The following is a 13934-nucleotide window of genomic DNA, read 5'->3' as shown; positions in this document are numbered from 1 at the left end:
CCCTCTAAGGCTTCCTGGAACCTTTTGGGTTCCATCAGCCTTCGAGGGTGGACCATCCTAATAGGTCCACCACCCCCGGGGGGGATCTGGGTAGAGGCCTTGATTTTTGCCTCCACGAGGAAGTGATCCGTCCATGACAGGGGGGAAATATTAGTTATTTCCGCCCACGGATTTTCCACATCCGTACAAAAAACCAGATCCAGTGTATTACCCGCAAAATGCGTTGGACCCGAAATCAGCTGGGACAGGCCCATGGCCGCCATGATATCCATGAATTCCTGAGCCGCACCGGATGGAACATAGTTGGCCGCGAAGGGGATGTTGAAGTCACCCAGGACTAGCAGCCTGGGTGTTTCCAGCATCAGCTCTGCAACCAACTGTGTCAGCTCGTTAAGGGAGTCCATTAGTGCACGGGGTGGCCGATACAACAACAGAATCCCTAGACTGTCCCTAGCCTTCAGGATCAGGTAAATACACTCGATAAAGGAAGTTTGTCGGATGTGGTTCCTGGTGAGAGAAAAGGTGTTCTTATGTACCAAGGCAACACCCCCCCCGCCCACCTAACCTGGACTGGTCCTTCACCGAAAACCCGGCAGGGAGGGCCTGCGCCCACACAGCATCTCCCTCAGGCCCAAGCCAGGTTTCGGTAATGCAAGCCAGGTCACAATAACTATCTTCCAACAGATAGTGGATAATGTGGGTCTTGTTGTTAATCGACCTGGCATTGCACAGGAGCAGCGACAGGGTTGTGGCACGGTTGGAATGACCCTCAGGTTCCTTTGGTTAGGAGGGGGACAGGAAGGAGAGATAGATATGACGCATTGATTTCGCCTTCCTCTGTAACGCAAGTCCACTCTCCTACCGCCATACCTCCCCCTGCCCCACACCCCCTCAATGGGAGCTCCGCTCATGCAGATATTACCCTCTTCCTCCCCAGCCAAAGCATTCCCCACATCCATATCCTCCCCCTCCCCTTACCAAGCAACTAAAAGAACAGAGTTATGACACGGCCGACATCCTCTGTTCCAAGGCTGGCATGGACACAAACCCCCTGCCCCTTGCGCCGCTGCAAAAATGCGCCGCTGCGCAGTTGCGAAGCTGCGGAGTCCCAAATTAGCAGTCCGTGGGCGGCCTCCCCGGGCCGGTGCGCAGATGCGCACCTCCGACAACCCGAGGAGAACCACCCGGCAGCAAACGCAGCTCCTGGCGAGGTCCGGAGGCAAGGGGAGGCGTGACGGAAGAGGAGACCAGGCAGGCTGGCTTTCTACGTGCCGCTGCCCCGACACGCCCCTCTCTCCGCCTTCCCCCCAGGTGTTCCAAATTTGCATTAATACAAAGCCCATCTCCAAATGCAATCAAGGAGGTCAATTTCAGTGGCTTTCAACCTTTCACTTTATAGATCTTTTAAACTTCCAGCTCTTAGAAATGTTGGATGAGACTTTTAAGAACTGAACTCCAAAACATCTGGAAAATTTAAAAGTGAAAAGTACTGTTCTATATAATCCTGTGATGTGGACTAAAGAGATTTTATGCAACGGCAGGTGCAGAAATAAAAAGATAACTTTAGGGCTTGACAGTCCGACCCGAAAGGGCAGGCTGAAGCCGCCCGTTTTTGCTCCTGAGGGAGCCTGGAGCAACCAAACTGCACAGGCTCCCTCCACACCCAAAAGAACCCACTAAAAGCGGGGTCATTTCGGTATGCATGGCCGCTGCTATCAGTGTGCCATTGGCATACTGTGGCATATCGATGACGCAAGCGCGGTGCCCTGACATGTGGACGCTGTGCCACGCTTGCGTCATCATGGCGGACCCCATATGGAGGAAGGCCACCATGATGGCGCCGCCCCTGCATGCTAGGGCTCAGGAGCATGCAGATACTCCGCACTCCTAATTTTGGCCACAGGGCGCCATGTAGTCAAATCATTTTTGACTTTGTCAAATCAACCAGTTATAATTACTGATTTTGTAAATCAGTAAGATTATGTTGAAGTCAACAGAGAGAAAAGTGTATTGTTGGCTAATCCCAGGCGTGGAACCCCCTCCCATGGGAATTTCAATTATCCCCCTTTCTGCTCCCTTATTACCAGCAGGTAAATACCTTTTTATTTAGGCTGAGCTTTGGCTCTTAATTCATGTATCAGAATGTGCTTTTAATGGGTACACTCTGCTTTTATTTTTTATTATGTTTAAATGTGTTTTAAACTGACTGAATTTGGGGTTGATAGCATTGCTTTATTTGTTTTTAAAAAATTTGCACTACAAGGTTTTTTTTAAAAGAGTTCTGTGCTGGGAGAAAGGTGTGATAGATGGACAAATGGATGGATGGATGGATGGAGTCATACCCAAAAATCTTCTTTCTGGGCATGGACTATGTACCAAAATATCTAGATGCTGTTACTTGCACTCTGTCTTTCTTTGTATTAAAAAAAAGCTTCTCTGCATATATAGGAGATGAGGCTGTCATCCTTGTTTTATGGACAAATGGATGCAAAAAGTAACATATGAGCAGACCAAGAAAGAGAGCAGATGCCTCCAGGCTCTCCAAAGTTTCCCTGAGGGTGGTAGGCAAAATCTCCAAGAGCCTTCTTTGTCACTCCCATTTAGGACTGAGGAATTTATTAATTCCTTAGTTCTAAAGCTTCAAAAGAAGTTCCTTCCTTTCCATGTCTGCCTTGTAGTGGCTAAGAGGGAGGGCACTCAGAGTGTGTGGAAGGGCAAGAGAAGACATAGAGAGTACAGTAATCCTTTACTTAGATAAGTTGGAAAACAGGCATGCTGTACACGGCACAGGAAACAGTAAGGACAAGGACACGTACTTGTTTGTTCACTTTCTTGTTTCCTTTGGGGGCTTTTCCAGAGGTATCACGGCCACGGCTGCAGAAAAAGAGAAAGCGATATGAAAAATAGATACAACAGATCAAGTTGTAAATACAGCTCCTCACCCAGGATAAGTAAGAATAATTTCTACACGGGGATGTTTTCTGAAGCTGGGAATTTTAGGTCAAAAACTATCATAGGTATGCAAGTAAAGGCCAGCTAGTAAAGGTAGTGGGCTGTCTTCTGTAGATTTGTCAGGTGGCACAGATTATTAAGAGAACTGAACAAATATTGTTAAATTAGTAACAAAAAAAGTGGCAACAGAACTCCTCCTCTTCCTCAGTTGTTATCTGTCAGCAGTTATTCCACCTAATTACAGCTGAGGGAGAGGTGAGGGGCCAGGTCCATTCCTTCTGGTCAAATGAGAACACAAATGCTATTTGGCTTTCCATGCCTGGAAAGAACAATGTAACTTCACAAAAGAGTGCATGAATTTTTTCCTGCATCCCTTCCAACTGCTTCTTCTTCATGCATTTTGTCTTTTAGATTTTAAGTATTCAGATAGAAACTTTTTTTCTTATTAATAATATTACAATCAAGTTAACAGGATACACTTTTAAAGCTTATGACCAATTCTTTCTCTGTCTGAACTGAGGCATTCATTTAGAGGGAATAACTTGGTGCACTTAACATTTAGAGTTTTAAAACAGCAGTAGCTCAATTAGCTCTATCTGATTAATCAATGCGGCAATATTTTAATAAGTGTAATTAAGACTATTTTGGCTCCAGGGTGTTAGACAACTATAAAAAAAGAATGAAAAATGAAAAATATATTGCACACTGTCAGGGAAAAGTAGACTATGTTAATAAACTGTAGATTCTCAAACTGTTTTTCAACTCTCAAAAGGTTGATTTAAATATAGTTGGCCATCATTATCCACAGGTATTTTATCCATGGATTTAAGCATCCAAGGCTTGAAAATATTGCCCAAAAAGTATGAATTCCAAATAGCAAATCTTGATCTTCCATTTTATATAAGAGACACCATTTTGCTATGTCATTGTATTTAATGCGATTTGAGCATCTACAAATTTTGTTATACATGGGGGGTCTTGGACCAAACCCCAGCAGATAACAGAGACCTACTGTATAACTGACTTATCGGCTAGCTGGTTAAAATGCAAATTAAATCAGCTTTAAAGTTTAAATCGCTTGACAGCTTAAATCTACTTAAGTAAGCCACACCACTTTTAGGTTACTTTTAAGTGTATGCATATCTATCAGAAGAAAGTACTACTGTACTAAATTCAATGGGGCTTACTCCCAGTTAAGTTTGTACACATCTGCAAGCTTAAGTATGTTTAATTTGCTCCAGGCTTACAATGAAAAAGAGAGGAAAAATAGACAGGAAGGAAAAACCAGAACAGAAAAGTAGGCTGTTTAAGTAAGAATAAAAACAGAGAGGCAGGTGATTCCTGCTAAGAATGGGTGGCAGTGGTAGTTTATCCATACCTGGATGGCTCCTTCCTACTAACTTTCCACAAACTGGGTTTACATGTAAGTGTAATATGCAAATTGCTGCCGATTTTCACACAATGTCATCAGTGTTTAATTGTGTACATCTATTCACCCTCCCCTGCCAAAAATGCACAGCCATGTGAATACATGCAAAGCAGATGGATAGCCACACATCTGATAATGCACAGGCTTGTAGATATTCCAGGTAAAAACTGTGAAGGCTTTTGTTGGCAGAGTTTGTGGAGTTTTTCACCGTGCCCCTACAAACAGCCCAAACTCCTTCAAATCATGTGTGGTGGTGGGATCCCATTCTATTTGAACAGAATGAAGAATATATTAATTATGTAGATAAACCCTGAGAGAGCCTGTTTGTAACAATAACTATGTGAAGCAACCACTTCACTTTCCAGTACTACTTACCCTTTCCCTGGACCTCCAACTGAAACTACTTGCATGCCAAAGGAGCCCTGCCCCCGGGAGGGCCTGCTTCCGGCCCACTGGCCCACGACCATCCCAGCAATCTCCAGTTTGCCCCCTTGTGGAGGGATAGGATGGAGCCCTAGAAGAAGGGAATATACTATAAGAGACAAAAGTGGAAAGGCTGGAGAAAAGGTGACACCTGATTTGATCAGCTGGATATAGAGCTCTAGGTCCCATGTTTGCTGGTTGAAAACAGAGGGCATAAAATGTTCACTTCACTGTGTGTGTTCCTGAGGAGCAGGCACACATTTGCTTATTACAAAGATTCTATGTGCTCATGTGTACATCTGTGTTTGCTTACCAACACAAATACATAAGCATGTATGGAAGTACATCATGTTTTCTGTAGGTGAAGAAAGACTTGAGTAGATGACTCTCCTTAAATAAACTTTAAAAGTGGAGGTGGCTCAGCTGGAACTCACAAGTGATTAGTGCCTTAATTTTTTAAGTGAATTAAAATCCTTAACACCTAAATCCAGTTGCTTGTCCCAATTAGAGAACCTCATTGAATCAACGCTATAAGGGTTGGACTTTTTCTGCAATATATTTAATGTGTCTAAAGGAGGACAAGCAGGTAGATTCAGGCCCAAGAAGTCATTTGTACTATAGTATAGCAGTATACTGATCATTACAGAGGTTTTAATCAGTTGTTGTTGACTGCTTGGAATGTACTTTTACAAACAGAAAAGAGAGATATGAATAAGATGAAATACATACAGTACTTCAAAAATAAATTATTAATGAAACTAAGAAACAGTAGAGACAACTGGGGACCTGGCCACCTACCTGTGAAGCCTCTGGTCCTTCCAGGGCCTGGCGGCTGAACAGAGCCAATAGTGCGAGGATACAGAGGCATTGGGTAAAAGGGTGGGGCCATAGAGGATACAAAGGGTGGAGGTGGGAGCAGTGGTGGTGGGGCCTGGCGGTTGAGGTTGATGCCTTCCAAAATGCTCTGCCTCATCTTCTCCACTTTGGACACCAGCTCGGTCTGATCACGGAGTAAAAGGAAGAGAGAAATAACCGAACAAGGATTTGGTGGTGTTCTGGGAGTATCAATCGAAGCAGTGCATCATTGGCCCTCCTATCACTGCAGTTAACACTGCAGAATATTTTAAGAACAAATAGTAGTGTAAGAATATTGGGGCAACAGGGACTTGATACAACCTGGGCAGGGATGCCAACAGTGAACAATATGCAAGTTATTCCAACAATGTAACATTAAGAGGGCTGTGATCCAGACGGCATTAAGTGCTTTAACTTTCCTGCTAAAATCAATGTGATTTAACTGTACTTACCTTTAGCTATGTGGGGTTTTTTTTTAAAAAAATTAAAACAATTAAACTTGTTTTTGAGAGGGTAAGTGAAAAGGCTGATACTACTTTTGTTCCAAGACTTAGTCAGGGGCTTGGGTCAGGCAGAGTGGTGGTACTGCAGGTTGCATTTGTGCCTGCAGTCTTAACAAAAAGCCAATTCAGATATTGAGTATTGCTTAGGGGGTAAAGAAGAAAACTGAAGATGTATGATATTGGATAGCAGCAGCTGGCATAGTTTTTCTTCTTGCCAAGAAATAGTAGTAGTTTAAGGATGCCAAACTTTAGCAGCAACGCTCTTTGAAGCCCCAATCTCCTCTGGATTTCAGCCACAGCTTGTCCTAGGAGGAGTGAGTATATGTTTGCATGTATGTGTGCAAGAATGAAGATTTGGGATCCTACTTTGAGCACAGAAACAACTAGGCATGCCACCAAAATCAAAGACTGCTGCAAGACTAGCAACTAGGGCTGCTGCCACACTGCAGAAATAAAGTACAGTAGTTTGACTTTAACTTCTGTGACTCAATGTTATGGAATTTAGATTTGTAGTATTGTGAGATATTTAGCCTTCTCCATCAGGAAGCTTTGGTGCCCCCACCAAACTACAACCCCCTGAACTCCATAGCATTGAACCACAGCAGTTAAAGTGGTGTCAAACTGCTTTATTTCTTGCAGTATAGCAGCAGCCTAAGACAGAGGCAGGAGCACCGATCACCACATGCCCATTCTCTTTCTGGAATGCAGGCACTTACCTGTCCATCACAGAGGTCTAAGAGCGGTGCCTTCTCCCGTGTGGCTTTGATCAGCTTGCTCTGGAAAAGCTTCCCATCAAAGTAGATCCACGGGCAGCAATGCTCCCAGGGGACAGGCTGTCCACAAGCATCATTGGCAAAGAGGGCTGTGTCCACCCCACTCATAAATAGCGCAGCCAGCTGAACACCTCTAGGATCCAGTTTCTCAATCTATAAAAGAAGCAACATTCACTGGACCTCGAGAAGCTCTTATTATTATTAACTGTCCCCCACTTTTGTCCTTCATGCCTTAGTTAAATGCACTCTAGCCTAAGAGCCTATGGGCATTTACAACATAATGACAGCAGTGCTTAGAGTAGGCAGTAATTGGGAGTAAGCTCTGGATACAGGCCAAGGCACCTGTTATAACCTTCTAACACAACAGAACCAGAGCTACTTGTAGCAGTGGCAGAAACAGGAGGGTAAAAGAACAGGACCATCAGAAGTGACCCTTGTACCATTTAATCAGGCCCTGATCCCACCAACACCATATACAAGAGGTAGGCATTTCCAGTGACTCTGTATCACCTGGTTACTTTGAATATATAGTAAGCCCGTGCCATACATGGGCTCATTATAGGCGGCTTCCAGCTTACACAGAAGCCGCCGGGAGGTTGAGAGAATGGCGTGTGTGCCCATGGCGTGAGCCCCATTATATGTAATGGGCTTGAGTATACACACTTTTTGCCTTACGCTGGGGGTCCGGAACAGATCCCCCACATAATGCAAGGGCAGACCGTATTTTTTAAAAAAACACACTTAAGCATCCTTCTATCTGCCCCATTTTTAAAGAAGAGGTAGAATAAGTGTAGATACCTCTCACTATGCACAAAACGTAGGGAGCACTGGCAACCTGTCCACTCAGCACTTGGAATGAAGAGGCAGAATTCTATTCAGAGCAGATGGTATGATTTGGGCTCTTTTGTGTTTTTCTTTAACAAAATTGGCCCAGACCTTTAGGAGAACGATGCCCATCTCCAAAATATACAAGGCTTATATTGTTGTTGTTGTGAACCTTCAAGTCATTTCTGACTTATGCTGACTCTTAAGACAAAACAATCATGGGGTTTTCTTGGCAAGTTTCTTCAAATGGGGCTTGCCACAGCCATCCTCTGAGGATGAGAGAGTTTGACTTGCCCAAGGTCATCCAGTGTGTTTCAAGGCTAAGCGGGAATTTGAACTCTGGTCTACAGAGTCATAGTGTAACCCTCAAACCGCCACATCACACTGGCACTCTTATTTATACTTAGTTTATACTACTACTTCCAACAAAACCCCTAAATATTATGCTAGCACTCCAGGTCTGCTAGGTTTCACTACCACTTTTCACTGAGTCCCTATCCTTAAAGGTGTAAGCAATCCAACCTTATTTACACAGATTAGCTTTGTATGTGTATGCCTGTAAGTATTAGGGCTCATTCTCAGAAGTGGTAAACCAATTTCAGGGCTATACCACTTCAGATAGTAGTAGGGTTTCTCATGACTGAATAGTTATTTTTTATTAATATATTTACATCCTCTCCCATATCATGGGAGCCTGGGGTGATGTACAAAAAAAAATATCACTTCAACAGCTCAAAAACAATCAAGGACAACAGACAATAATGTAAACAGACTAAAAGCATATTATATAATTTAACAGATTAAAAACTAGTTTAAAGCCAGGTAAAATACATTTTAAAAAATTAAAAATCACATACAAATTTGAATGAAATCAATTTGGTTCAAAAGCTTCAGTGAAAAGTCATGTTTTTGCTTGGCAGTGTAATAACACCAATGTTGGTGCCAAAATGAGACCTCTAACGGGAGGGTATTTTATAAAAGGGCTGTCATGGCAGAAAAGGACCTCTTCCACTATACTGCCCCCAACAGTGAGGAGCAAAGGAAGGCACCTTCACAGAAAAATGTCAGGGAGAAAATCAATGTATAGGCTAGATTCCAGCTGCAAGAACCATTCTTGCCACCTGAAAAAACATAATTTAGAATGTGCAAGGAACAATTTTGCATGAGCATGCATTCAGTCATGTTAGCCCCCACTTGAATGGTACTGCCACTGCCATTTGTCAGAGGAACGCCTAAGGCAAACAGAAGTTGATTTGAGGAATTCAAAACTTTGGAGTAGTCATGGGGGAGAAAGACACTAAGAGCAGTGTGGTAGCAAGAGAGGTGGGATGGGTGAGGGAAAGGCAGCAGGGGTGCATGGGAGGGTACATCCATGACAAAACCCTACCACATTTATACAGATAAGAACAGGATACACGATCTTTCCTTTGCTCAATCCTTTAGTTCTTAGTTAGGGACCTCCTCAAGACCCCCTTTAAGTACAAGTATTGCAGAGCTCAAATCCAACCACAACCCTACCTTCAGTTCTTGAAGCTGATCAGGCTCATATAGCTGAGCAGAAACAGCCTGGGCCAGGAAGGCATCCAACTCATGTCTGTGCAGGATCCGTCCCCCCGGCCACTGGATCATGTACCTTTTTTAGAAAAAGGGAGAGAGGAGTTAGGGGGAAAAAAGAACAGCATCTGCTTTGTTGGAAACTCAGAAACAAAAGTGCTTCTTGTACAGTACAGTAATTTGAGCTTGAAGCCAGGGAATTATACAAGTACAGCTTCATACTCTCAACAGCCACCACTTCTTGACTGGCAAAACAGCCATTCTGAATACTGTATGTGCCTTGGTGGATGGTCAGGTTCATACTCATCACACTGTTAAATATCAGGAAAAAACTTCCTACTCCAAAGTCAGAATAACCAGCAAACCTGGCTAATTCTACTTTTGACAATGAAAGAGGGGGAAACCAACCAACAAACCTAACAATAATAGAGCACAACTCCAGCTGAAGCCTTTAAGCTTCAAAAAGAACCAGTTTCCCCAGATGGACTATCTCATTCACAAACATCCTCCCTCCCACCTCTCCACCCCAGACACACCTTTGGAACTGAACGTTCCTGGGATCTTCAGTATACATCTCTCAATATTCTCATTAACACACACACACTATCATCATATTCCCATACTCTTTTGGCATTATGTGCTCTGCCTCCCCTTCCTTGCCATACCCATCCCACTCACCGTAGCACACAGCACATAAGCAGCAGATGTGTAGGGACATTGGCAGGGTTGAGCATGCCAGGCGTGTCTGATTTCATGCAGGCCAGAAAGGCTCTCATGCGACGGTTCTTGTCTTCCACAGCTTTGCCCAGCCATAGCTTCTTGAGGTTGGGGCAGGTCCATTCCCGAAAGGCAAGGGCTGAGACCAGCTCTGGAGTCTGTGGTGATTTCCCCTTGTATGCTGACCATTCCTTGATGATAACAGGATGAACTGTGCAAGAAAGGACAAAGCCCACAGGATCAGAAAGATAAATCACTTCCATGAGTTGACAGGAGTAAGAGCAACACGGCTTAGATATGCTGGATTCCTCCCACCTGTCTATTCAAGAGAGGGCCAAGCTATTTAGCAAACATGTTCTACAACTCAAGTGGTACAAACTACAGTGCGCCCTTCTTTTACGCGGGGGATCTGTTCCTGGTGTTAGGAATCATTTTGTAACTGATGCATTGGAGCCATGTTACAATGAAAGATGGGAGAACAAGGAGGAGTAGAGGCATGTGCCACTGGTAGTGCCCATAATCCAGATGATGGCCTGCTGTATTCTGCACTAAGAAGATCTGAACTGGCCTGTGTCTGAGAAGAAAGAGACTGTGGGATTCGGGTGGAAAGATCAATAACCATTTATTCAGTGGAACAGCGAGTTTAATTGCTTGAGACTTTTGCTGCACTAGGCCTTTTTCTGAATGGCTTTGTATGTATTATTGGTGGGAGAATGTCTGAAGAATTACATTTGACCTCACTTTGCTCTGACTCACACATTACTGAACTGTAGCTCACATAGGAAAATCTATGGTGCAGCCACATTCTGAATGCCACTACAGTGTACAGTTCTGGCTGTCCTATCTTTAAAAGCCTCTCACAAGAGCTAGAAGAAGGCAGACTGAAGCAATTTCTGAATGAGGTGAAGCTAAAGATGTTCTTTTAAGCAAGAAAAAAAGATGAATGCAGGGATCATTACAGAAGTTTATCAAACAACGCATGAGAAAAAGAAGTTCTTCCATCTGTTGTAATAGTAGAGTTCAGGCTCGTCAGAAGATGTGTATAAAAGGCAGCTGGTTTATGATGTGTACTGCTTCAAGAACTGGTGATGACCACTGGTGTAAATGGCATTAAAAGAAGATTAGACAAATTTTCTAAGGAGGATACATTGAGGGCTAAAAATGATGAGAATTCAATGATGACAATTCAATGGTCTACTATGTTCAAAGGCATCATATTGTTGATGATTCGTGGCTAGCGAGGAATAGGTTGGGATGCCTATTGTTCTCACACTCTGCCTGTAAAATGCACCCAGATGACTCCAGTGGGAAGTAGGACATTGGATTGAATTGGTATCTACTCTGATTCATCAAGGAGGTTCTTATATCAGTGCTTGGAAGAGTTATGTTACTGGGCTATAAGCCCCAGTCTAACCATGCTCACTGGGGGATAGAAGATCTAGAAACTATAGTCTAAAGAGGTAATGTTTGCAAACCTTAAATATGTAAAATGAAGAAAGTGTGCAAAACAAGGAATTTTACTTTATTCCACATAATATATTTTAATAGAAAAAGAAAACAAAGCTGAGTGATCTAAGCATTTGAGTTCTCCTTTAATGATCCTCAAGTTATATTTCTTATTGCCAATACCTTTCCTTAGCATTTTTCTCTAAAATAAAAAGGGATGAAATGCAGGATTATCATGATACCAATTCCACACCTGCATGACACAATCGCAGCCCAAATGACCACAATGGAGCCCTGTTCCCACTGTTTTGGATAAATTAAAGAACCATGAGTCAGGGTCAATTCAAAGGCAGTCAACAACAACAAAATATCTGGCTTGCTCAAAACAAATACAGAGATCCCTTTCACACTACACAATTGTAATGCTTTGATCCTACTTTAACTGCCATGGCAACATCCAATGGAACGCTGGGATTTTCACTGAAGGAAAGCCATTTACAATCCCCAGGCAGGGAGTTCTTCTTCTGGTGCCCCTGACCAAACTTCAAACCCCAGGATCCCACAGGAGGCAGCCACAGCAGTTGAAGTGGAATAACAGCGCTGTAATTGTGCAGTGGAAAGGGACCCTGAGCAATATAAGACGTCAGCTGCCAGAGAATATTCAAGTCCCAAGGAACTTCCCAGGTGCACTCTGGGAAACCTAACACCTACACCTAAGAATCACAGGACTGCAAATACAGTCAGCCTTCTTTATCCACAGATTCCTTATCAACAGATTCAACTTTCCATGGCTTGAAAATATTTTTAAAATATATCATTTGCAAATAGCAAACCTTGATTTTGCCATTTTATATCAGATACTTTATTTTACAAACCCATTGTATATAATGCGATTTGAGCATCTACGGATTTGGTATCCATGGGGGGGGGGGTGTCCTAGAACCAAACCCCAATGGCTACCAAGGGCCCACCATAATAAGCACACACTTGCTTGAGGCTGAAGAGGCCACCTACTTTCCACAGGGATGCGTTTGCGCACAGCCAAGCGTTCCAGCCGCCGCTGAGTCTCAGCCACACTGAAGAGGACGCCATACACATACTGCCGGGCAGCCCGAAAAAGGACTGTTGCAGGGGGCAGTTCTGTATTGCACTCATCTTCGATGCACACAGGGATCTTAATTTCACCCTGGAACAGAGAGTTGGGAAATGAGAGAATCTCCAGCAGTCCAGCTTTCCAAAACTTCTAGATTTCCCATGAGGACCCACTGCCCCATTCTCACCTTGGTGAGGACATGGTAAATGAAAGGGTACATAAGCCCCCGTCGATGCCTGTGCTCAGCCACGCGAAGCACCTCGGGGGCAACTGGTGGCAGGGGTGGGGTGGTGATGTCCATGTGGTTTCGAGTCGCCATGGAGAGTAGCGAGGGGATGTGGGCCTCAGTAGACCCACTCAAGTTCCTCTCCGGATTGCTGCTGCCCCCTGGCGGCTGCCCCCAGCCTTGGCTCATCATCTTGTCACCCCCAGGATCTTCCCAGCCAGATTTACGAGGCCCTGTTTCAGACACGTGGCTGGAGAAAGAAGAAAGGGAAATGCTAGTAGTTCCACATCTCAATGAAAGCTGTAACACCTGCACTCCCTTCCTCGTCCTTGCCCCCCGCCCACAGGGGATCAGGGATCCTAAGAATCCTGGCTCTTCCATTCCCTTAATGCTACACTCTACTAGGTTCCTCTCCTTTCCTAGAGGCAAGGAACAGCAGATCTGGAGCCTGGTCACTCTTCTATTGCTGACACCCCAGAGATGATCTTGGTGATCTCAGGACCATCTCAACCTACTCACTTGGAGTTGGCTCCATTATGTTCTTCTCCATCAGATGAGGAGGAAGGCGAAGAGCCAGGGCCAGATGATGGGGAAGGTTTGGAGCTCAGGTGGTGGTTGGCGAACTTGGCATGAGAGTTGTCGTAAGATACAGACCAGTTGTTGTAGTGTCCACCCTTCAGGGAAGGGTCTTCGTGAAAGGGGGCAGAAGCATCTGTCAGGCCATGCGGTGAAAAGAGAAAGCTGGAGCCAGGGCCAGGAAGAAATGATGAGTGGGTGGCAACACTGCCATGTGGCCCTGGTGGCTGATACGGCATCTTTGGCCCCATCTGGGGTGCAAACTGGAATTGGAAGATAAGTAGGGGGAAAGTACTTATGGACTACCACTAAGCTTGAGGAAGTCAGACTTCAGTAGCAGAATATCTAATTTGAATTTAGAAGACCCCAGATTCATTTCCTGGCATATCCAATTAAAAACACGGACATCGCGTAACTGGAAAGATCTCTGCTTGAAACCATGGAGAGCTGCTAATAATTAGAGCAGACACCACAGGGTTAGGTTTGGACCAGTACTCTAAATGAGCACAAGGCACGGTAAAAGCCTTTTGGCTGGAAGAAGTGAATCAGAGAGCTGCACGCA

General features: G+C 44.2%; 1 protein-coding gene across 2 annotated transcripts in view; it reads right to left on the bottom strand.

Annotated features, from left to right (window-relative positions):
* Positions 1-13934, bottom strand: part of FAM120C (family with sequence similarity 120C) — a 46684-nt gene that overhangs the window by 11632 nt on the left and 21118 nt on the right. Inside the window, exons 7-15 of one of the 2 annotated variants that reach the window (XM_042453505.1) lie at positions 13316-13635; positions 12758-13046; positions 12492-12663; positions 9993-10242; positions 9279-9393; positions 6879-7088; positions 5603-5804; positions 4757-4895; positions 2817-2874 (exon numbers count right to left, since the gene is read on the bottom strand). In XM_042453505.1, coding sequence (XP_042309439.1) covers positions 2817-2874; positions 4757-4895; positions 5603-5804; positions 6879-7088; positions 9279-9393; positions 9993-10242; positions 12492-12663; positions 12758-13046; positions 13316-13635 — 1755 coding nt within the window. The remainder of the gene's footprint in view (positions 1-2816; positions 2875-4756; positions 4896-5602; positions 5805-6878; positions 7089-9278; positions 9394-9992; positions 10243-12491; positions 12664-12757; positions 13047-13315; positions 13636-13934) is intronic. The other variant, XR_006102340.1, reaches the window with a different exon arrangement.

The sequence above is a fragment of the Sceloporus undulatus genome, chromosome 2 (assembly GCF_019175285.1).
Source record: "Sceloporus undulatus isolate JIND9_A2432 ecotype Alabama chromosome 2, SceUnd_v1.1, whole genome shotgun sequence".
NCBI lineage: Eukaryota > Metazoa > Chordata > Lepidosauria > Squamata > Phrynosomatidae > Sceloporus > Sceloporus undulatus.
Note: the sequence above shows the minus strand (reverse complement) of the source record. Positions and strands in the feature narration are given on the sequence as shown.